Source organism: Diorhabda sublineata, chromosome 2, assembly GCF_026230105.1.
Source record: "Diorhabda sublineata isolate icDioSubl1.1 chromosome 2, icDioSubl1.1, whole genome shotgun sequence".
NCBI classification, from domain to species: Eukaryota; Metazoa; Arthropoda; class Insecta; order Coleoptera; family Chrysomelidae; genus Diorhabda; species Diorhabda sublineata.
The window spans coordinates 27,757,894-27,784,600 of record NC_079475.1 but is presented as its reverse complement, the minus strand read 5'-3'; the positions used below and the strand labels follow the sequence as shown (position 1 = coordinate 27,784,600).

General features: G+C 29.9%; 2 protein-coding genes and 2 non-coding genes across 5 annotated transcripts in view; 2 read left to right on the top strand and 2 right to left on the bottom strand.

Annotated features, from left to right (window-relative positions):
• LOC130452935 (Krueppel-like factor 5) overlaps positions 1-26,707 on the bottom strand; it is a 101,943-nt gene that overhangs the window by 22,776 nt on the left and 52,460 nt on the right. The window lies entirely within an intron of this gene.
• Positions 512-582, bottom strand: Trnag-gcc (transfer RNA glycine (anticodon GCC)). Its single transcript has one exon. It is a non-coding gene; the product is annotated as a tRNA-Gly (tRNA).
• Trnaf-gaa (transfer RNA phenylalanine (anticodon GAA)) lies at positions 1,520-1,592 on the top strand. Its single transcript has one exon. It is a non-coding gene; the product is annotated as a tRNA-Phe (tRNA).
• On the top strand, positions 7,116-12,531 carry LOC130452936 (uncharacterized). Its single transcript, XM_056792477.1, has 2 exons — positions 7,116-7,377; positions 12,144-12,531. The coding sequence occupies exons 1-2, from the start codon at positions 7,151-7,153 to the stop codon at positions 12,379-12,381; spliced, it is 465 nt and encodes a 154-aa protein (XP_056648455.1). The 5' UTR covers positions 7,116-7,150; the 3' UTR covers positions 12,382-12,531.

The following is a 26,707-nucleotide window of genomic DNA, read 5'->3' as shown; positions in this document are numbered from 1 at the left end:
GCAGAATTTCCTGTTGCAAATTATTATGCTCATCTTGATACGTAGGTAATGGTTTTTTGGTGGAAACTGAAAAATTGTGAGATTGTATTTTCCTTCCCACAAACGCAAATAAAGACAAGACAAGACAAAATGATATATTAAACTAAAAAATGTGGTATTTATGAAAATGCTGGTATGAAATATAATTATGAAATTGATTAAAAAATTAAGAAAAGCGTCGTAGTCGTTTTTTATATCTGCAAATAGTTGGTTAGTGGTGAATATAAACTGATTCCAGTTTGAAATTTTTCTGTTAACATAATTTCTCGTTTACTTGGTTCTTTGGGAAACAAATATAATCACATAAGATTTTGATTAAGTCGACGAAATAGCTGAATGTTATATCTAGCTTAAACAAAAATATGATAATAAGAACAAAAACGAAAAAAAAATTTATGAATTTTTTGATTTGGCGTTTAATAATTGAAACAGAAATTACACTATAAAACAAAAAATCACGGATATAAAAAACTGCATCGGCCGGGAATCGAACCCGGGCCGCCCGCGTGGCAGGCGAGCATTCTACCACTGAACCACCGATGCTTATAAATTATCTTTATACTTCATTACTTTTAAGGTGTAAAATGTGAATTGATTTCAATTTACTTTAGGTTAAATTTTATGATTAAACTTCGATAAACAACTAAAGACTCTAATTATTACTTCAGGCAGCAAAATTTTTTTGGATATAGATTATAAGATTTGCACTATATATTTATCAAAAAAATGATTAAAGATTAACGCAATAAAATTGAAAAACCACTATTTACGCATTTCGTCAAAAATTTTACGATTCGAATAAGTATACCTACAAGTATACTGATGCCCATTTCAGATTTGAGGTGGTTAGTAAATTTAAGTATTAACTTTTAAGGAATGAGTCGAAATTTGTTAAGATAACCACCTTCTCTTTTGTTCACCTATAATGGTCGTTTTCTTCATGAAATAGTTAAACTTTAGTTCCAATTGAAGAATAACGTTCATCGTTCATCACTAAGAGTGAGGAAAACAGCCATAAGATTTTAAAGCAGTATATTCGACACCAAACTAGTACCCTAAAGTTTATATTGAGATGTGATATGTGGTTACATAATTATGAATCTCTAGCGATTTTGAAATATATGTAGCACTTTGTTTATGATTCTCCTTTGAGGACATTAGTTGAGTAGATCCATGTAAGTGTATTGTCTGGTTAAAGTTGCATAAATAGATTGTAGTTAGTATTGATATAATTGGCGTTATCATACAAATTACGTTCACTCAGTAGGTCTAAAATATATTTTATATTTTTTTTTCATAAGTAGTTAGAGAAACAAATTTTTATTATGTAACAGGTAGCTTGTCTAAGCATTACAATTTCAATAATGATATTATAATTAAAAGGTAGATTGCTAGAATTTAAGTGTCATTCTAATATTATAGGGTCATTATAGTGAAATTCTAAGGTATCACTATGTGTACCTCCTAACAACTTACATAAGCCGAAATAGCTCAGTTGGGAGAGCGTTAGACTGAAGATCTAAAGGTCCCTGGTTCGATCCCGGGTTTCGGCAGATACATTTTTGTATGAAAGCATTTCGATGAAGTTGTTTTGTCGTTATTATTGTGTATTATATATTTTTTTTCTAATATTGAAGAATTTATTAAAGAACAGGAATTTATTTGAAGAATATAATTTATACTGAGTAAATTGATGTAATTTTCGTTACTTGTGTGATAAATGTATACTTGACATTATAAAAACCGAGATATTTCGTATAAGATAACGTTCGGCTGAAAATCTTCAAGACGCTCAAAATGATAGTTTTAGACTTGCTAGTTGAAGATAAAAATGTTGAGTACCCATACACGGAATGGATCAATGAGAAATAATTCTTACATCGATAGGTATATATTTATAAACTGTCTATGATTTCAAGAGTATCTCATATATCCCAAACTCTTAAATTTCTGTTCTGAAATCTTCTAAAAAATAGTTTATTTTCACAATCTGTTGCAAGTACTTGTGAATAAGAACTATTTTAATCAGAAGCTAAGCAATTGTATCTCAATTGAAACGGTTGGAGAAAATGTGGACACAAAATTTAAAAATATAATACCAATTAAAATTCATATATAAGTATTATAATAGTGAAAGTTTTACTGTAATCAATTTTAAATCAAAATTTAATAGAGACAGGTGAAAATCTCGATTACTGAAATACGCTTTTAGCTCTGCTTGTATACTTCTACTACATTATCTTAATTTGCAATAGTGATCTTTGAAATGTTTTAAACTGTTGACGTTTTGACTTAAAATTGTCAAAGTTAGATAATGGGTTCTTCAAGCACATCTAAGATTATATTTTTATTATTATTCATGAGTTTCTATGTTATATCTTTATCTACATATACATATGTGTCATCGTTATCTAACGTAAATCTCGAAGAAATACAAAATGAAAATAAATTGAGATCGAAAAGAATGGCTGGAAATTACGATGAAGCCGCAGATTATTGGACTAGAAACATTTCTTTACATAAATGTTGTGCTTTTAACCAATACTTGAATAAAAAATATCAATGTCAAGATGGAGATGAACTCATTCCGCCATATACATTGATGAATAAACTGACCAATTTTGTTATTGATGAGAAATTTAACAAAACAGTTATAAACCTAAGCAGAGTTGCTTTCAAAAATACTAACTACATTTTGAATTTGAGAGATGAAAATGCCTTTGGTAAGTTAGTATAGTAAAGAATATGCGTAATAAAATTCTTCTGGGCTAGTACATTTTCAGTAAATAAGTTTATATTTCAACTGCTTGTTAAATACAAAATGAGGCTAAACAGTTTATTTCCCAGCTATATTCTTTTTTTCTATGTTTTCCACGTTTTTATATTTCACATACTTCTTTCAAATTATTCTAGATAATGTGTGAACACGAATTTTGAGCATAATATTTGTATGCTGCCTGCTTTAATTTATATATTATACCAATTCTATTTACAAAATACATCTATTATGAGTCTACAAACATAATACCACACAGAGAAACGGTAAGATTGATCAGCTTCTATTTCATCTGTGGAAAAAGTATCTTTCATTAGCTCTATCAGTTTTCAGTACATCATTCTTCACATCTTGAATGCTCACCTTTAACTCCTCTACCAATTTCTATAATATCTATTTTAAATCTAAATGTGTATGTGTAAAGTATATTCTGGAAACTATAAATTTGAAGTTAACGAACAGAAATACGAACTTTGCAACTTTTAATAGTCAATAAAGCTCTGTTTTACTGAGGTGGACTGTTTTTCGTGGGGGATACAGTAACTAAGCGAACTGTTCACTAACCATTATTTTCTTTATTGTTGTATTGGTCGAGTTATTAGCTGTGACCTAAGGTTCTTACATCAATGTGAGGTAAAAGCGCATTTAATATTGAAAAGCTTTCCTCTGTAACGGCGGTATTAGTACACTAGTGTTCATTTTTTATATTATAATTTTTTTATTCCAAACTCCATTGCTGGTAGAAGTGGTCCGGCTCTAGAATACAATAAGATAAATATATAGTGTAATCTCCTTACGTTTCTGAAAATCAAATATCTTGTTAGCTAGGTATATCAAACTATGAGCGCTCTAGAATAGGCCCGAGGAACAGGTTTTCCATTATGTACGAAAACTATAAAAACAAAATTTGTTTGGTATGAACTTAGTCTGTGGATTTAGACAATCTGATTATATTTATTTATAGAAGCTCTAATTTTTTTTCTTGTGCTAATGGAATTGTCTACGTCGGGATTGCGAAAGCTGGCGAAGCTGCACGTCGTGTTAAATAATATTCATAGTGTAAACATAAAAATATTCATAAAAAATAAAACCGTCAACGTCACTTCGACTTTAATGAGCTTTTTTGGTATTGGCGATTCAGAATGCTTGTTCTACTGAGATTTAAAATGCAACGAACAAAAAATATATTTTTCATGATTAATCGGTAATTACTCAGTGGTGATGCTTATGTCATACATATGCCGCTCAGAAGATATGGCGTCGATATATAAAAATTGGCTTTTCAAACTTTGTGTCAGACCGACAACTCTGAAATCCCACTACAAATGTTTTACTGTCTAGGGCAAAAACTTTCTATAATGAACACAGATATTTAATCTACTATGTCGAACAGAACATATTCTAATTTGTGCCATGTCATAAATTTATAACATGATTATTTGTTAATGTGTTTAGCTGTAAATTGGAGTTCACCAGTATTAGAAGATTTCGCATTTTCTCAAGAAGATCTATCTTTAGTGCAGTTGAGCGAAAACACAACGAAAATTATTAGCAAGTTTTCAACAAGTACTTATTGTTTAGATTTCCTTACATCAGAACAGTAAGTAGTTCTATATATAATCTGACACGAAAATATTGACGTGATTTTTTCATAGAGAATATGAAATAGTTATTTTCCTAACAAATGCGGAAAGTGATACTTTCCCGCATGCGGTCAAATCCGGGAAAGACACTTTACGCATGAGTTAGGAACATTATTTTTTCTACGACCTTATATACAAAAAAGGATACCAACCCATTTTTCAAAAATTATTTTATTCCAACAAAGATAATACAAAATTTTAACTAAAAACTATTAATTATCATAAATATTAATATTGAAAACACAATTTGTTGTATTCTGTAGACTAGTAAGAATTGCCGGCCCAGTGGAGTTATTTGGTTTCAACTGGAAGGTAGATGACGTCGGTGAGGATGGCATCGGTTGCAGGTCGCATAAAGATGACGATGACGGTGATGGCAACAGTTTTAAGTCATTTGTAGAACAGAGAAACTTTTTACCATAGAATAGCGGGACCATAATACATTAGATTTCAAAACCTTACTTAGGTCTGAAAAATACGCCAGAAATACCTCTTCCTTATAAGTTTTGGCCCCTTTCTCCTTACACCATGTAACAAAATGGTCGTATTGCTTCTCATACTTTAGTCTGGATTTGGCAGGTAACAGCTCGGAATTAGCTTCATTTGCAGCCTTCAAAATGGCTTCGGGAAGTTCTTCGTCGGATGAATCCATTAATGTTATTGTATCGGATTCGGTTTAATGTGGTTTAATTTAGAAGAAGATTGTTCTTATTCGGTCACTTCCAAGACGTTTTGAACAACTTTGACGTTTTAGTAACAATAACACGCTTGTGTCGTCATAGCAACTGGTATCAAACCCGGGTGGTTTGATAGTTGTTTCTCCTTTGAAGAATGTCACTTTCCCGCACTAGTGCGGGAAAGAGACACTTTCAAAACTAAAATGCGCGCGGGAAAGTGGGTTGAAACGCACGGTCGTAGAAAAATAAATTATTTGTGATCTCACTGACCTCTCATATAGACCTTTACAAGTCCATAGAGTTAATATTAAAAATAGAGAGACTGAGGTACGGGAGCTTGTTCATGTAAACCAGAATTGCTGATATTGAGAGAAAAAACATCGTTATACCACTCTCTATGTCTCTCTATTCTATTCTGACTAGATCCACATGACGTCAAAGTTTGGAATAGGAATGGCAAAGGACTCATAGCGAGTAGAGAGAGATAAAGAGTGGTAGATCAATGCTCTTTCTCTCTTTTCCAATACTACAATTCCACTTACATGTTGCTCTTTTTCATTTTTTTTACAGGGACATGAACCAAATATAATGTCCCTTTTAAGCGTTTTTAGTAAAACTTTCACATAGGCCTTGCGTACGACTTTAGATAGTAAGAATAATAAGAAAATTTCTTATGTGGAGGAAAGGGGAAAATGACAGAAAAGGGGGTTACGAATATTAGGGATTGAAAATGGTTTGAATAATTTTCATAAAAAAAAAATGATATAAAAAATCTAGATAATAATCTCTATTATTTTATTCTATTATTTTTAAAATCCCAAAACACTTTATTGAAACACAAAAAACCGTTTTCTTCGTTTTTTATTATTAATTTTGTGAAAAAATTACAAACGTTACAAAAATTATTGTTATCGAAGCTTTTCTTTACAGGAATAAAATTAACTTTTTAATTTACAATTTACAAAATCGTTTTTTTTAAACCCCGGGCTTCTCTCTTTCTTGGCCTGTGCTACTATCAAAGTTCTAATTGAATTTCAATTGTATACAACTTAATATACAGTAAATTTTCTTATCTTTACATGACCATTTAGTATTTTTCATGTAAAATTAGCACTGGAGGCAGAAAAAGAGAGAAAATATAGCTATTTCTAATTACTATATGGAATGCAAATATATTTTATATTGCTAATTTTCATACCGTTTGCATTTTTAACAAAATGAGAAATTAAAAATGAACATTGAAGTTCTTTTAAAAATTAAAAACAATATTTTATGTGTGGAATGTTACATCTCTCTTAACCACCATTGCTTAGCATGCGTAAATATTTGGTTGTTGCGTTTCATTCCCCAATGTTTCAATTCCTTCTATCACCCAGTTTGTCCCTTAAGAAATTAACTTTTTACGAAATGTAATGCAATGTCCTTTCTGCAAATCATCCAGGTCATCATTGCGTATCTATTTTGGTTTATTAAATACTCAACTCTTTATTTTCCTTTGAACATTTAAAAATATCACTTCTTTAAAAATATCTTAAAATATAAAATGATTGTTTAAATAAAAAATATTGTGATTCAAATTTTCTATAAAATCGTCTTTTGACGACATTTTTGATGGAAATTGAGATATTTGTAGCGTGTGCCTGTGTAGCAATAATTGTTTTTTAATTTAAATTTTTTAAGATTTTTACATGTGATTAAACATTCACTAGAGTTTTATATTTTCCAAAATAATAAATGTTTTCAATAATTAAAAAAATTACATCTCTGAAATTATCATTTTGTAGATGATTAAAAATTTAAATCATGGTAATTTAAATCATATAGGATTTCCAAATAATCTTGTGTAAGCTTCAGTTTGGAATAATAATTTTTTAAAGTGTATCATTATTTCACAGCCGAGAACTTGCTTATGTTTCAGGATTCTGGCAGCTTTTATTAATCCTTGTTCAGAAAAACTTTGCTTACAAAAATGTTGTCCAGACGAATATTACTACAATATAATCCAAAATAAATGTATGAAAGATAAAAATATACCAAAGTATGTTCCGTCCTTCTACATAGGCGAGATTAAACTTGACGTAGAACTTCCTTACTACCTATTAACTAGAAAATTGAAATGCGTAGCACCTTACATCATAAATAAATTACAAGTTAACAATATCACATCTGCTATATTTATTCAAGATGACGGGACTTTACAGGTCAAAAATCGAGATAACAACAGTCTCTACAGAAGAGAAGAGTAAGTATTTTTTTGACTATCTATCATAACTCTTGAAATATATTTACCATTTTACCATTATCTGGTTATATGTTTTAGCAATGGTTTTGGACGTTTATTTGAAACTTCCGAATAAATGTTCTCAGGTCGTTTATAATGCGGTACAGTGTATTTGGGGTATTATTAAAATTCGTAATTATTTTCCCCTTCATTTTCTTTTTGCTACACCAATCCTAAAAGAGGGCACAATCTAGCAAATACGGTAGCTGAGCGATGACTTTAGTGTTTGGCGTAAAAATCATTGCTTCACGTAAAAGCCACAAAACGACCAAGTAGAACTTTTTATTGATTATTTGGTCCTCTGGATTGAATTCATGGCGACCCATGCATCACCGTAATCGAAGAAAACGATGATCATCACTTTGGTTGTCGATCGACTTTGACGTGGATTTCCGACGTCATATTCTTAAACTCACGTTTCGTTACCGCATTTGATGAATGTAGGGTCCTCAACTACGTTATCTTACTAGTCTCTTACTAGTCTACTATTGATAAGCTTCGTACCCAAAACATTAACCAAAATATGTTAAGTTGATCGAATTGTCGACGACTCCACCACTTTTACTGAATGCTTTGTGTCATTTACATATTTACTTTCGCGAAAAAGTAGAGTCCTTAAAACAGTTATGCAACGTTTTCAACGATCCCATAGCTGTAAGTCCACTGAAATAACATTTCGAGCAAACTCGTTTTTCATAGTCAATATCGCCAGATCCACTTTTCGCATCTATCAAATCGTTGACAAACACTAAGAGGTATATGCCACTCAAACTTCATACCAAATTGAAAAAGCCTTGTACCAGTTTAGAAAAAGAAGTTGACGATTCGATTTACGCGCGCAATTTAAATGCACCAGTCTGAATAAAATTTCATCAGACCAAGTACTTCAAATATTAATTTAGTTGAATTAACCGAATCCATCTACCACTGTGACTGTATTATCCAACGTCAACATTTAGATGTCAAAAATTTTACCTGCAGTATTCTTTCAAGTAGTGATGATTTAACAGCGATTTAGTTCATTTAGAGTTCTGTAAAGTCAGCGCGGCAGTTCGGAGCAGATTGTGCGATGGATGAAAGCATTGTTGAAAAATTTCTTACTCTATTGTACAATGGTTTAGATTTATGCAGTTTTCAGGAAAAATACTATTATTGTAAAAATACCTATTATTGGAGGTCTTATCATAAACTAGTTTTGTGATACAGCAACCATATACGGAATATATAATTTGAAGTTTTAGTAAATAATAATAATATCAAAAAATATATATTTTTCAAATTCTGGGAATTTGAAACTTTTTTCTAACTATCCTTCGATTAGACCATTTTGAAATTCTTATTGTAATTTGGGAAACTCGAAACAAACAGGCGATTTCGACAATGCGTTGTCTGTAATTTTTTCGTATAATAAAAATACACTAATGCAACCAAACAAATGTTTCGTATCGATCTATAATTAAGTAATAATTGGTGATATATAATTTAAATTACTTAAACATTAATCAGTCACCAATGATCAATAATTTCAAACGGAGATGAATTTAAAGATAAAATTATTCTCGATACACAACTTTTTTTTATTGATTTGTGTTCATTAAACTGTCAATTGCAGTGTTGATTTACGATTATATGTAGAATATTAACTGCATATAATGGGCAATAAAATTGTCGATCATGTTCATTATCATACGAAATACAACGTGCAATTTTAAAATATTGATTAAAACAATGAAAAATGATTCATACTAGTCTTAGCGGTAGTGCGATGATAGTTCATGTTGCAATTGAAATTCTCGTCAACAATTTCTTTTGTGAGTGCTAGTGTAAATACTATTCTTGTAATTTAGGTTGTGTCTTTCAGTTACTGATGATTCTTGAAGAAATGTCTTTGTCTTCAGGTGTTCTTGTATTGCGATTAAACTGCATCTATTTAATGTTAACTAAACCTTCACCTTGTTGTGGTTGCTCGATGCGAGATACTGTTTTCATATATATTTATTACTGAAATTTGTGAGGACTAAGATAGAAAATGATTATTAAAAAATGATTTTTTGTACAACTCCGTTCATATTACAACATTTTCAAATTTTTTATTTTTAAAATGAAACTAAACAGAAAAATATCGTATATTATTTTACATTTCCCGTTTTTGGATTTTGGGTATCTTATTGTCTACAGTCCCTTTTATATCATAGTATAAATAGAAAAAGCGATATTTAAAATTAAATAATAGAGGTTGCCCTAGCCCAATATACTATTTTTGGTAGTGTATTTGGAAAACCCAAATCATAATCCTACTCAGAAATCACGATTATTTGGAAAACCAACAAACCTTTGAGAACCATCTAACAAGTTTAAACAATTGACGACAAATCCGAAACTAACGACATTAATCAGCTAGATATAAATTAATTTTAAATCTAAAGTATTTTTATTATTCTTTTATTCTATTTTATTGAACAATATTCTAATTTCTATCCTGGATTATTGATAATTCGGAACAGTTAAAACATGTGTAAAGGGGCAGGCATTGATTGATAATAAAATTTATCTTTTGACCAGTGGAGGAAACTTTCGGTCACTTGCATCAAAAATCCCGTTTACCCTGAAGGTGTTTCATATAAGATAATCTCCAATGCGCTTTAGATAAGATTATAAAAGAATAATTTTTCCAACATACGCGTGGGGTACTATACAAGGTTTTCTTAGTGCAACCGACGTATATCTTGTAGATGATTTAACTATAATTTTTATACCAGGAGGATTGGGAATTATTTTTCACTTCTTTAATTCGGTATGAAGCCAATGCACCTATTAGTTTTATTGAACCATAATTTATTAGATTTTCAAAAATAGGAATCCCGTAAAAATTCAAACGATATTTTTACTTGACAGTGCTTTTACTTGACAATTGAAAAGTAATCTATTGAGTATCACATATTTATCTCTACTTAAGCAACCAGTATTTATTTTATGGATAGTCTACTGATCCTAGTTAAGACTTTGAACAAAATTAAAGAATTGTTTTGTCATTGGTCTTTTACAAGTATAAAAAGCTTCAATGTTTTAAGTGGGTGAAAATCCTATCATAGACAAATAGATACATAAGGGTTAAGCGTGTAATATCGTCTTTTCGTGAAGTGTTGTAAGAAATACTTCTGTAATCGTTCTTGAAACATTATAAGATATCATATAAATAGACCTTATAAAGTACTCTATCAATTGAATATTCAATATGAAGCGTACTTTACAATTTAACTATCGCACTGGATAGTAGAAGTTTATTCTTCTGAGAACTTAATCATTTATTACTGATATAAATGTTCAGTGATTCTCATTCATAATTACTTCCACTTTACCAGTTTCATTTGAACTAATAATAACTTTTAATCAGATTCTCAATTAACAATCTATTTACCAAATATTTGTTTACAACTTTTCCAAATTGATGGTTTTATTTAGCTTTGTTACTGCTATAGTCAATATTTCTAGTTCGAGCCATCTCGTCAAATGAATATTGCTTATAGGAAAATACTACTTAAGCGACAATAATAATTCTACTTAACAAAGGAAGAATCAAAATAAATGCTTGATGAGAGAATTTTGTCAAATTTGCCAAACTAAGGAGACCGTATAGCCTTCTTTACCCAAGTTTTGTCCAAATATTTGCTCTCTTTGATCTCGGAATTGAATCATCGAATATCTCCTTATAGTAATAAATTAATTCGTCTTCATCTAATAAATACATGATATATTCATTTTCTAATAAATAAAAGTTATTCATTGCGAAACTCCAAATTTATTAAAACTTCTAGTACTTATACGACTGGTATTCGACGAAGTAAGTTTTACAACCATCAAAATAATCAATAATCTAAACCTGAAAAAAAGAGTAAAAAAATATCTTTTCTATATTGTTTATATACCAAGTGTACAATTCCATAGAAATAATCACAATTATATTATTCCTGCTTTTATAAAGTTCACATAGATTTAAAAGTTGAAGAATAATATGGATTAGCATTGACTGGTCACATTTTTTACATATATTTGATTAACATTAGTCATAAATTTTTTCTCAATCATACAATATATTTTATTCGCAAGATGTTCTTGACAGTACGCCTAAAATAAAATTAAGCTATCTATGGATAAGGGATATATATGCCTTCGAAGGGGTAATTTTATAAACTAATTTCAAATAGCTGAAAACATAATGTTGATTACAATTCATATATTGAGTGTGATGATAATAACATTATGATTTCAGTTCAAATTTTTACACAATATATAGGGACAAAGAAAACTATCCTGTATTTATATGAGTTGAGATGAAATCAATTACTCTTATATTATCATTCAGTTTCAACAAATAATAACATAAAGCATTACCCCCAGCACTAAGAATCAATTCACATTATTCTGTATGTATATTAAGATTATATAAATTTTGTTTGTAAGATTCCTAATTACCTTATATTTTATCCAACCAAACATACTTCTCACCTAAGTACGAAAATTGTATTATATATATGATTACATGAATATATTTAAAAACTATCCAAATAAGGGTCAAAGTTTGTTTTGTAAGTATATGTGAGATACACAAATATGGTGGTTTTTTCATTAATTCTAAAAAAAATAGAGTTAAACATTACTTAACAATAATTATGTTCTATTGTGATATAAACTTAATAGTGGAATGTAATTTATATCTCCATTTCTAGATATTGCACCGACACGTTTTCAGATGGATTTATAGAAAACACATACGTAGGTGGCCTTTCCTGCCCTTCGATCGAAATTATGCATGATATTGTAGAAGAGCATGAGCATCACCAGAAAAAAAAGAAAAATTCGATAAAAATGCAAAGTAAATCTGAAGAAAGTGATAGTAGCGCGTCTAAAATATTTTTCTTTGAAATTGCCGGAATTGGATTTGCCATAATTTTATTTTTGTACTAAGAATGTTTAGAACTATACAGAATAAATAAATCGGTTGTAATGCGTTAGAAAACTGTGCATGGTTGGTATTGATGTAGTGAAAACAAGTAAAAACAAGAATTAAAAGCTTCTGCTATTGAAATAGCATAGTCTTATTTTGAAACTTGTAACTCAACAACCAGTTCCACTATTACAATCGAAATGAAATGGTATTCTGTTGGGATATTTTTGAATTTTTTACTAAATAAAAACTGAAAAACATAAATTATTTTTATTTTCGCCCTTTCCAGGATATAGCACTGAAAATATCTTAGACTATAATTATCTCAAATTACGTAGACACCAAATTCAAAATTTGATCAAACTTCATGAAGATTATTAAAAAGAACCTGCAAACAGATGACCTTGATACTAAAGTAGTAGAGAATTGTAATGGAAGATAAGTAAAGTAAGGACAATACAGTAAATATCAGAAATACTTTTGAGTACCAAATTTTGAGGTCAATCTCACATAACAGGCAGACAAAGGCCCTCATACAAGAGCAAAGAATACAAACAAGCAAATCCTACATAACTACATTAAGACCATAACAAATATCTATAAAGTAAATTGGATTTGAGCATAGTTAAGGACCTAACTGAACCGATAACCTCTGGGCGTGGTATTAAGCAGGAGAATTTTCTAAACTTTGAACAGGATTATTGATTAATTGATTAGAAAAGATACAGAATGGGAGACTAAACTTGTGGCTAAGAATGAAGATGAACGGCAATGGCTATTTTATAGATTAAATTACTTTGTTGAATGAGTTAAGATAAAAAAAATCGACTTTATTAAATGAATGAAAACATTAAATAAGTCATCAAGATGCAAAAAGAGAGAAATCAGATTTGAATAAAATATAAAAAAACCGGATGGTCTATAAAGACAGAATGTTTTCAGCTGAATAAGGGTAGGAAGGATAAGTGGAAAAACTTTCTTGAACAGAAGAGAACAAGCAAGGAAAAACACGTTGAAAAAATAGGTGCAGAGGTTTTAAGAAAACCTATCAGTAGAATGGAGGACAGAAAGATATTCGATGTCTGAAATAAGCTTGTTTAAAAGTAATTTTTACTCATAACGTGATTAACTGAACAATTTAATATAAATTCAAAATAGTTAAGATAAGTTTTTTTATGTAAACACATCTTGTTTCTATTTTAGCATTGGATATAAATCATTTCTCAAAACCAAAATATAATAATAGAATATGCATTGGACATGTACCTCTCACTTACTTGTCAAGTGTGGACCGTTTTATAGTCTTTACTAATGATTTAACAATAGGATCATGGACAAAGACCAAAGATAAAGACAATAAACCACGCAACATTCAATACGAAATAATAATTTAAAAGATACAATCTTAAAAAACCAATAACGCAACAAAATAGGCAAAGATATCACATGGAATAATAAAAGAATCTCGTCTAGAGAAAAGAAAAAAGTATACGATCCATAATGATAGCGACAAGACCTCATCTGTAACGATTTCTCTTACCTATATGTCGATATCAGACTATAATAGTAAATACTTGAGCGGTGTTCATTGATCGTTACAATTGCACTCTGTACAATTGGGTCAAGATTCTTGACAAGAATCACGGTGCCGGGATCGTTAAAGTTAATGCTTGCATATAATTCTTTTAATAATAGATGGCCAAGATTTGTTGTCTCGCTAAGAATTATGTAAGAATGAAAAATTGTTTCGGTCTGTTTCAAAATAAAGTAACGTATATATGTATTTCTAAAAATTGTGCAATAATATTGTAGGTGGTCCTTCTCCTTATCCGTTTATGATTTAATAATTATGATAGGTATATAACTTTTAAATGATACCAAGTAATCTGTGTCGTTTCATCAAATAACCACATTTCAGGGAAGCTGCTTTTTATACGATTTTTAATCAACTTTTGATAATAAATATAGAATTTGCATTAGTTTTGTTATATTGACAAATTAAGGGTGAGGCTTCTGATTACTTACAAGTAATATTAAATTAATTAGTATATTTCATTCATTGACGCGTACACATTTTAACATGGAAATAAGTTTTCAGGCAGTTTTTAATATTTTCAATACTAATAAAGACAATAATCCAATACATTTGCTGCAAAAGCTCTGGTAAGGTTTTATTAAGACATTTATTTATTTAATACATCATACTTTTCCTTCATAGAAGCACCAGTAAGTGAGGCGTATAGAATAATAAAATGATAATCAATATATCACTATTTTTAATATAAATTGCTGGTCGTAAAGCGTTATATTTTTCTGAAAAAGTGAAAACTTTTGAAAGAAGGATCTCGCAGTTTTTAATCGAGAATATAATACCAACGATAGGCAAAATCCTAATTAATGACGATGCGATGATTTCCGATGACTTTCGACGTATATTAAACCAACAGCGGTGTACCGATCAACTCACTTTGACTTTTGGTGACGAAGCACCATATAAAGCTACCGGATTTCGCTGGTTTTTAGAATTCAATTGTGATTGCACTTCGCTACGGGATTAACTTCATGAAGGTGGTACAAAATTGGGTGTTGTGCCAGAAAACATCGATGCTGTGTGTCAACTCATATTTTAAAATCGCCATGTGACATACCGTGAGATTGAGATTTGGGCATTAGTTCCACTCACCTACATTGAATATTGCATGAAAATTTGAATGTCAAAAATAGTTGTTCGCATTGGATACCACATAATTGCACAATTGCTCAAAAAAAGTTCGTGTTGTTTGGTGCAAAGAAATGCTGTAAAAAATTCAATTACGGTGCTTCAAAATACGTCTATAAGACCCTGACAGGTGATAATTCATGAATCTATGCATGTGAACCCTAAACTAAACAACAATCGAATGTAGAGGTCTTTCAAGTCGAGCCAAATCCAACAAAAGTTGTTCGCGCACGAAAAATGATCTTCCGTTGGTAATATTCATATTTACACTACCACTACACCAACACTTAGTTACATAGTTACACTGCCCAACGCGTGTTTCGATATCCAAGTAATGATTGTGACGGTAAGTATGTGGACAGACTAAAATATCCGGTTTAAAGAGGACATAGTTCATTTAAAATATGGATAGAGCAAAAAATATAAATAATGTGAAATTGTTCAAAAATGTATCCAATAATAAATTGTTGGATGCATTTGAGAGCATCAAGATTCCTTACAGCCCACTCATGTAGTTAAGGAAGTAATGTGTGTGTGTTTTCACGCTGGAATCATTTTTCGTGGGAGAAAACTCATTTGTGGGAAAATTTAATATACATAAAGTAGGTCAGGCTAAAATATTGTAGTTTAGCTTCAGTCTCTGAGGACGATAACTTGGTTATCGACACGCGTGTCAGAGAGTGTAATTGTGAGTGTTGGTGTAGTGATAGTGTAAACAGTGTATTAAGTAGGTAGAAGAGACTTATTTCACTGGATTCTCACTCCACCTTGAAAGTGATCTGGATGTGTGAATGAGAATCTGGTTTCTGCTGCGTGTACTGTTTGACTTATTTTGAAGTTGAAGAAATGTAAGTTGATAAATCGTCATTCTTGAAGCCAAATGAAAAACTGTTATCGTTGGCTTAAGGTACAAACTATAAATAAAATTTTTTCCGAGGACAATACCAAACGTATGGATTTTTGTGGAATTATGATTCAATATGATGATGGATATGAATATTTCTAAAATTCTACTGTAAACGAAAAAATTACGATTTTAGTAAGACGGCCGCCCAGCTTACAATTAACATGAAGTTTAAAATTATAGGAAGATACTTTTAATAAAAAATGATTGATATTTGAAACAAAATATTCATCTTGGAAGATTTCAAACAACTAAAAATCTTCGATACTCAAAGAGCAGCCCAGATAAATACTTTGAATTCATCTTGAATTTGACACGAGGTTGTCCCTTTTTTCGTTCTAACTGAGGCACTTTCAAGTCAGGATAATTTTCAATTAATATTTTAAAATCGTACTGTGATAGTTCTACTGTCCTACTGTCATATGTTCAGTGATAGAACATCAGCTGATTTTCTTAATTTAGCTTTCAAGATAGTCGTAATATATTTATTAAGTTTGAACTTAAGAATCAATTGCGTAATTTCTCAGTTTTAGCATTGAATTGTTTGAACGATTTTAGAAGACTATCAAACATGTACTGTTGCATGAACAGCCACAAATAAATGCTTAAAACTCGGAACAGTAGTATTCTCCATAATAAATATTGAAACGTTTATTCTTTTCTGCAGTAATCTGTCAATTCCATTAGCATATGGTTTACTACCACTACACAAAAATTATTAATTACAATGTCTTACTCATGTTTCGGTAATAAAGATATCGTCTTCAGAGACCGAAGGGGAACATAGAACAAAATTTATTTTCCTTCACCAATATGTTGTAACGTCTATGATTTACGTCCAATGGTCGTGTCAAATGCTTGTTCCCCAGTGTTCGACTATGAAAATAGAACAAAAATTCATAATTTATCAGCAGTTTCTGTCTAAATTTAAATTTATATTTCATTTTGACACGTTTGTTTCATCATTTTTTAATATAAAACTACACAGTAAAATTTTGATTTAATATGAGAACTTGACCAAGTTGCGTGTTTGTTGGTGATCAATACAACAAAACATGTTAAAAATTAAACTAAAAGAAATCGAGAAACATCGTTAAAGTCGTATTTGTCAATCAAAGATATTCACTTGAGAATATCTTCCGGGTTTTTTAATTATAATGCAAAAGCTGGCGATATTTTTGAAATTGGATTGCTAGAGCTGGTTGGCAAAGCACGTTTGTTTGTTTATTAAATTTATTAAAATATAATGAAGAGTTAATTGGATATCGAAATCATGATAAAAAATTGATGATTGCACAGTTACTCTAACAGTTTAATGAATCAGCGGCGTTCTTCAATAGTCAAAACAGGAAATTGAAATTTAGCGATTCAATTAGACATGACTTAAGAATTTATTAATGTTCTACTTTTCTTCGAGAACCCAGTTTTATTTGGCGAAACTTTTTCTGCATATGTTTTATATTGAATTGAGATAAAAATAAATAAATAACAATAAACCTAAGTAATTCGCAAACCTACAGTAAAGTACACTCATATTTTTCAACTTCAATGTTCTATTAAATAGAATTCGTGAAAAATCATTTAGACAACTGTCATTTTGAGAAATGTGGAAGTTGTCATGTTCAGTTATGGAGTGTTTTAAAAGCAATATATCATTTAAATTCCGATATATTCTATGAAATCGTTTTTTTTTACAAAGCCTGTCGTCTGTTACATCTATTCCATAAGTAACCTCATATGTCAAGTGACCATATTGGATATATTAGATCCGAGACACATTGTCGACTAATTAAAGAAAAAAGAGAAAGGTTGAGACCGGAATATTTTTTTATAATTACCTCAGTCTTCGTCCGTTTGCAGGAAATTTTTTTCTCAAAGAGATTTTGTTTCACTCGAGACTTACAGTCTATAGATCTGAAACTGTGATTGTGCATGACAGTGTGATAACAAAAGACAGCCTCAGTTACAGCTAAATTCATTTCATTAGTTCCAAATCCATTTTTTATGGAATAATCATTAAGTTGATTACTAGACATTGCAGAATTCGACGTTTTTCAATGTTTCCCTGTTAAATTAGTATATTCTGTATATTCATATCTCCGTTTTGGTGGCACAATGACATACAAATACGATTAATACTTTGCTACTGACTACTTATTCTATAACCAACACTACCACCATCACAACAACCACGACAATTAAAAATTTTAGTTTCAATTACTGTTTATCCACAATAATTGCAACCTTACCTTACTGTTGTCCACAGGCAACCAGTCACCTACAAATGGGTGCTAACACAGATGAAATTATGTGATTGTATTTTTTGGCAGGAAAACTGTGCAGATTCGTAAAAACAATTATTGTACACTAGCGTTTTTTATAATAAATGATCTGCAGGTATGAAGGAATATTAAGTATTATTGGTACTAGTCTTAGGGGTCAAAGATCTTGAAATAGTTAAAAGGTAGCATAATAAACGAAGTTTTATAACTATTTAAGCTTACTATATATATGTTACGTCCCAAGCCCGATCTTGTACGGAGTCCATCTTCGTACAATGAATTTGTACGAAGTCCGATCTGTACAAGCCATTTTGTACGGAGTCGAGCTTCGTACAATGAATTTGTACGAAGTCCGATCTGTACAAGCCATTTTGTACGAAGCCGAGATTGGCGGACTTCGGACAGAGATGATTGTACGACTCTGTACAATGCTGGTTGTACGGAGTCGGAGCATCGATACTCACTCGGTAATGAGCGCGTTATTCCGAAGTAGTACACGTAACCTAACATAACCTAACAATAGATGGTAGCCAACTAGCCGGAGAACATACTTTCAATCACAATAACTACGTTTGTGTTTACTAACATCTTAATAGCGCGCTCATTACCGAGTGAGTATCGATGCTCCGACTCCGTACAACCAGCGTTGTACAGAGTCGACTTCGTACAATCATCTCTGTCTGAAGTCCGCCAATCTCGGCTTCGTACAAAATGGCTTGTACAGATCGGACTTCGTACAAATTCATTGTACGAAGCTCGACTCCGTAAAAGATCGGGCTTGGGACGTAACATATACATCAACAAAACAATGTTCACAGAAATATTTAGAAATCGTAAAATTAACCTAAGTCGCGCGTGCCGAATTTCTACGAGTAGCGTAGCTCCACTGGGATGTAGGCAATCGGGATCTGCTCGCTTCGCTGTTCCCAAAAATTCTACCAAGTATATCGGATATGAGTTAGTTAATTCTATTAGATCTAAGGATTATTGTTTTATCGAGGAAGTTGTTCGGGGAAATATGTATTATGTATTTTAAATGCGGGCCGTCAGTATATTATTTGAATTTTGTACTCCAATAAATAATTAGAAACTATTTTAATCAAATGATACTAGCAGCATATGTTGCATAAGAAATATACTCGTACTATAAGATATTCGAATAGTGCAAATATAAACCCTTACGAGAAATTGACAGCAGCCTCTTATTTTCGAGGTCCCAACGTTTTCATTCATTCCATGCGTTTGTTCTTTATGAAGTCATTGTAAAGTCTAATTTCATATTGGCTCCTATAACAAATTTCAGATTATTATCAACCAGAGTTGAGTGTTAATATCTTTTATACGAGTTATATCAGAAATATGTACTTAGATATAAATTTGCATGTTTTATTTCGAAATAGTTATTAGGTATTTGCAGTTAACTACAAATAATACGATATAAATGATCGCAATTTTTGATTCTACAGTGTTTTAACACTTCTTGAAGAGAAGGAGGAGTTTTCGGAGGTCTGCAAGAAAATCCGCTTCAAATCTGACTATTTAAGTAAAAAATTGCAAAATGTTCACAGAATGTCGCTGCAAAGTCTTCAAAAATATTATAGTAATATATTCAACATTTTAATTATAAACTAGTTATTAATTCCTCTCTTCTCATATTGAAATACAATGCAATAGAATTTTGTGGGTAAAATTATTGGGTACCAAACTAATTCATCTGTATTTATATCAATGTTCAAATTTTTAACGACTAAAAATGATTTACTCAATTTAGGCCTCTAATGATAAGTATTTGAGAGTCATTTCATTAAAAAAATGCCTCATTTTTCAAGTGTAAAATAGTAAAATCTTAAATGCAGATGCATAAACTTTCGCCTTCCCTTATCAATCAATCAATCATATTTTTTAATTAATTATAACAATTGACAATTTTATAAAGCAGAAATAGAGCAACTTTTTGATTCCACAATGTGATGATATATATAATTAGGTAACACAAATATTGACATACATATTTACCAATTAAAAACTTTTCCATCAAACTAAAAATAAAGCCTTTTAACTTAATATAAAATGTAAACCTTTTTAATTTAAAATTTCTGTGATGCAATATGTCATGGAAATCCCACTGTGGGTTAGTAACATGAAAACACACCCCTATTTATATAGGACAATTTTTGTTTAACTTCAGGGCGTGTCTCTCAGTTATGTAACAGGTTCGACACATAACACAAATGTTTGACGAAATTCGGTATACCGAGTAAATTAGCAAGTTCTCTCTGGAATAGAACGTGAATACATAACAGTGCAGTAACAGAAAAAATATAGATTTTACAGAAAATTATGATCAATATTTCTTTATTTAGTTATTTATAATTTATCAAATGCAGTAAGAACTATCAGAACCTAGATGGAAATAATAATAGCAAGGCCATAATATTTTTTTCGTCGATCGAATAATATAATTTATTCTACTTCATATACTGCATCGTAGGTAATTAACTGCATATCTAGTGTTCCAAACAGACAAGACATCTTGACTCTACTTAGGTCAAAACTTAAAAAGTATCTATAACAAAATTAATAAATGAAAAGTCTAGGTAAGCACAAAGTACCTGACAAAATTTTGAAATTTATATATATATATATATATATAATTTCTTAGACCTTTTATAAATGTTTATTCTACTAAATGTTCTTGATTTTAGCTCTCTTCCGTTTTAAAATTAGATTTTTTTAATAATTTTTTAAAAGAAAGATAAAAATTGAACGTTTTGACTTATTTCAGTCTATTTAGAATATGATTTGACACTGAGGATGATTATCAAAATAAGAATGAAATCAAAATAGAAATTGGTTTTAATAAGAAAAATAAATTTTTCCTTATTTCTTACATCTCAAATATGTATTAAACGTTATGACAACTTACAAAAAAACTAAGCAAAACCCTACAAATTCTTATTAGAAACAAAATAATGATCTAATTCGATCTTGGGAAGAACAACTTTTTATTTCGCCATGAGATGCAAAAAAATTGAAAATTCACAATGCCTTACCCCTTAAAATATATGATTTAATAAAGCTGCATAAGCCTGACATTCCCCTTCGATCGATTGTTTGAAGAATTCAAACTCTTCTTACTCCATTATCTAATTGAAGAGAATTTTTAGAAATGGTTCACTTTCATAAGAACTTAAAACTTATGAATGATAAAAATGACCTGAATATTTTAAGTAAAATTTATAGCTCTACTTTGTAAATTCTAATAAAACTACAAATAATATTTGACAGTCATAATGTAGGTGATTGATTGATTAAAATGAATATACAAATTGTCAGTGTCGATATTACATTTTGAAAAACATTGAAAGTCTAAGATATAAAAACTGGATGTTGTTGTTTCCAGGTTTCTAGACAACATGACAACAATTTGGCTTATTAAACATGCAATATCAGAATTCAGGGCAACAAAATTTTTCTCGCTAAATCCAGCAGCCATTCCGGAGTACGCTTTTAGTGAAAACATTGAGCAACCTATTGAAAGAAACATAGGACATGCAGTGCAGACGGAATCAGTTTCAGATTCAAGCCCAAGTATATCCATTCAGACGGTGGACTAACTAACACCGATATGAGTAAGTACTGAACGAAATATCTCCACATTTTCTTCAAAAAGGCCCTCTATATATATGTATATATATATATATATATATATATATATATATATATATATATATATATATATATATATATCTTTCTTAAACTAATATTTCAAGCTTTCGGGAAGTTTACTTCGAGAGTGATATCCCAGAGGTTTAAAAAGATATTGTATCGTTCATCAATCATAAGGGGTTCAATAAGACACCATGTGTATTTTATTGTAACATTAATTCGTAATGATCGTTAAGTCTGTAAAAAGTGCAAACTCAACACTCATAAAAAAGTATAGTATTCTACTAGCGAATACAGGGTATTCGATAGTTGGTTGATAAAATAATGTATTTTTTCTCTGCAGATAACTCATTCTTCATAGTTTCTTGGCATTCACACCATCTTGTTTTTTGTTTGTTTATAACGATTTATTATATTTTTTGTCGTACGTTTTTAAAATGGCGGTAAAATGTTTCTATTCTGCGTCGAATGATAAGAGATTTATTAGAAAATCGTTTGAAATTAAAAAAATAATGCATCTTATCGCAAGACAAGTTCCACATTAATGAAAAATTGATTTTTATGATCCTTATTCTCTTCCAATTATTAGAACCTTTGTGATACCATTCATACGTCCCAATGTATGTCCAGAATATTTATTGTAAAATAGAAATTTGCTTTTTCATAAGTTTGAATGAATTTTATGTTTGAACTTCGTTGTTGAAGACATCTAATAATCTAATCATTTAAATGGTGACATTTTGAGCAGTTTTAGAGTTAAAATCAACATGGCATAGGAAATAATTAAATCGGAGAGATGGTATAAATAAGCTAGTTATAAAAAAATATACTGTTTCAATTTTGATGAATAAAGAATAAGAATATAAATTAGACTTTTGAAAACATTAAATGAGTGTCAGAAGTTGAATAATATAAGTAGCATATTTGTATGAGTTCCTAGCGCCCTATCATATTTTCTTTGCATTAACAATAAATTCACATATGTTTAGTGAGTAGCTGGTGATCCAAAAATCAATTTCTATTACCACAATATTTGATCAAAAGTTTGTTTTATATCGGAATTTTATTTAATCTAACTTAGTCGGGCACATCTCGATGTGGTACTATGTTAACTATATAAAGTGAAGTTAATATAAAAAGATAGAATAAAGCCAAAAGTCAACTTCCAGAATATTTTTATAGATATCTATAACAAATCACTTAAAAGTAAATATCCTAATCATACTAATTTGTTTTCCAAAACTGACAATTTTGAAATAACATACTGGTCATTAAATTTAGAATAATTTTTTTATAAAAGTGAAATTCCACAACATAGAGTTTTCAAATAAAATTTAGAATTATGGGAATGACTAAAACCCGTAATATATTACTTTCATTAATATTTTATTATGTAACATTATTTCAATTGCTGACCCTTTTTCATCTTGTGATTTCAGACATATCATTATCATCTTTATGTATCACCTTAATGTGGACAGAGTGATTAAATAAGAATACAAAATTTTGTTTTTCTTCTATTTGCCAAAAAGACATAGCGTAAATAATTTCATTATTGTATTGAAAATTAAGAGAATGTAGAACATATTTTTAAATGTTCAAAATGGTATGACTGAATCTTTTTCATTATTTTTGGAGGCTTGTATCTATTGAAATAAAGTAGATTTAATTTTTTTCAGAAACGACTGAACAGATTTGGACAAATTTGATCTCCTTAGTTATCTTACCTGTGATATGTGTAATTTCTATTGATAGCTATAGATTGTTTTATTATATATAATAATAGATAATTCTCACAATATTTGAATGTAATATAAGTTTTGGCTATAAAGATGTAGTGGATTCTTAATTCATAGCCTAGTTAAAACCAAATCGAGATACCTTCTTGTTGGCCTAAAATAAAAGAAAATTTAGTCAGTAGTCTCAAAAATTCAAAGAGACACATGTTCATATTGTTATTTATTGATGCTTTTCTAAGATTTAGCAATAAAAATGCTTGATTCTAGATTATTAAATTAAATAGAGTAACCTTAGCTCAAAAAATTGAAGAAAAACAAGAAATATGAAAAGTATATTAAGTGTTTGTCGCATAAACAACAATGTCCACAGAAATATTCCTGTTACAAACGACTTGGATATGATTTCTATAGACATTGTTTGCCATCAATAGACAGTATTAACTCATTGAGTATACATACATATATATACATCGATATCCATATATGCATTTATTCTATGAAAGTTTTTTTCTTGTTGAGTACAATTTGGGATGTAAAATTTTACATTTTATAGGACCATAGCTAAGTTTTTGTCGCTCAAAATACTTCTACACATGTTTCAGGATATGTTGGTTGTTCTTCATCTATATCACACATGGTTTTTCCAGCCTGGCAAGACGAATAACTTGATCGACCGTCAGTGAATGAATGGGAAGAACAGAAAAAATTAACAGTTAACAACAGGTGTCTCTGGTTGTATGAGATTCAGTATCAAGGTCATGAGTCCCTAATTTTTTGATTAATTCAATTTTGTGAACAAGTTACCCTTTTATCCTAAAATGTGCAATCGCAGATTGAGCAAGAAAAATATGTTTTAACAACTAGAGAGTTGTTTACTCTTTTAACAAAATGTGTGAGATCAACAATTAGATCAGCTGCTATGAATTAGGAAGTATATTTCCTGGTACTGTTCGAACTTGTAATCATGGCGTAGGTTAAAAGATATTTCAAATACTAATACAAGATGACTTTTTTATTCAATGAGCGGTTCCAGCAAGACATTAAGTGTGATAGAAAACAGTTCGAACATTTAAATTCAAAATAAATTTATTTCAAAATCTATCTCTATTTCTTATTATGCCCCTAGATTTCTTTTATGTATAAGTTATCATGATGTGATATTCACTAGCATATTTCAGTATTTTTTCACCAATTTTTTGATAACACTAATATTACTATGTTGCAATATTTTGTTAATACCTATATCAAAAATGTTCTAGCGTTTTAAGTTATTTAGCTTTCATATTTCGTATTGCCAGTCTCTGATAACAATGTTTATGCAAAAATATGGTGAATTATTGACTAGAATTTAAATGTGCAAGATTCTCAATACATTTCTTACAACACCAACTTTGACGTCATTTGTAACGACCTAAGCTAACCTAATCTTTAATTGGATAGATTCGATTTCAAAACAACAAATTCAATTTCAAAACTAAAGAAAACAACAAGCTCAATATTCTTATCTACTGTCATTCGGAAGATTTTTTTTGAATCAGATTTTCATATTTTTACCATAATTTTAGTCCCTCATAATAAAGTTACTCGAAGTTTTTATCAACTAGTCTATGATCTTGACTGTTGTGGGACTGTGGCAATCAAACACCAAAGTGTACCCTTTTCAGTATATATTGCGCATTGCGAGCTTTCGAATACTTATGCATTAATTAGGAATTAATTATTACAGAATTGTGATGTTTTGAAAATTTGTATAAATTATTAAATTGATGTGACTCAGAAATTGCACCCATCAAATTATTTATCCATCAATAATTTGTTTGATGTTTCGAACATATTATACATAGAGCATTATGAGCATTTTCCTCATAAATGGATATTATATGTTAAACTGTTTTTTTAATTATCATACAATTCAGTAGTTTATTTACGAGTATTATTTGTTTCTATATAACTTTAGGTGAAAATAAGAGTGTTTAGAAAAATAAACGAATGATAAATTTTTCAAAATCTATTGTTCGCAAAAGAAATGCATGAGAAAACATTACTGGTTAATAATAACCTAGTAATTGACGTTGAACGCTGACATTTAAAACGAAAAACGTGTTGCTTCTCATGCCGCATTTTAATTCAATGCAATTATTTGCTGAATTATACATGAAGTAGATAGTCATAATCGAAGTATAAATGTATACTTAACTATTTCTCAATTAAAATACCTATAATTAATGACATTGCACAAGCACTGAACAGCTGATAAGTAAAAATTTCAGTAATAATCTGATTTGGAAATACATAATACTTTATTAGATCTGCTAATACATTATAGGAAAATAAAATTGGAAGAAAATTAACGGGGACAAAAGCAGTTTATTATATTTTCGAATTTATCGACATATTAGAATTAATGCCGTAATGAACGACACGGAATTATGAATGTGATTTCGACTAAAATCAAGAACATATATTGAAAATTGATGGGTTAGTTTATAAATGACATTAAATTTTTATAGGCTAGGTTGTTATGAATGGAACTGAATATTTATCATATATGTTATACTCCTATGTGGACAGTACTTATGGGAAAAAACGTATCTTTGTTACGGTGCCGACAGTATTCATTTTCTCTCTCGTTCGAGATACCTTATATATACTGCGCATTTTTGAAAATTCTTTAAAATATCAGTAGTGGGAAAATAATAACTAACTGACGCGCTCGGAGGAGAGAGAACGATACATTATTTGTTTCACTTAATCAGAACACTTTCCGCTTATAGAAACTGTCCATATAGAAGTATAACATATATGATATTTATTGGTTCGACTATGAATGACATTAAATTTTATAGGTTAGGTCGTTATGGGTGAAGTTTATAGGTTAGGTGAGGTTGTTTTTTTAAAATCTGAAAGATATGCATAGATTACACTGAGGGTATTTGTTATTGGTTATTATTAATGCATTAATTATTTCAGGCAATATATGTTGTTTCTAAAAATAGACGTTTTTTGTAGTTTTTCTTAGTTGTCAAAGCTTAG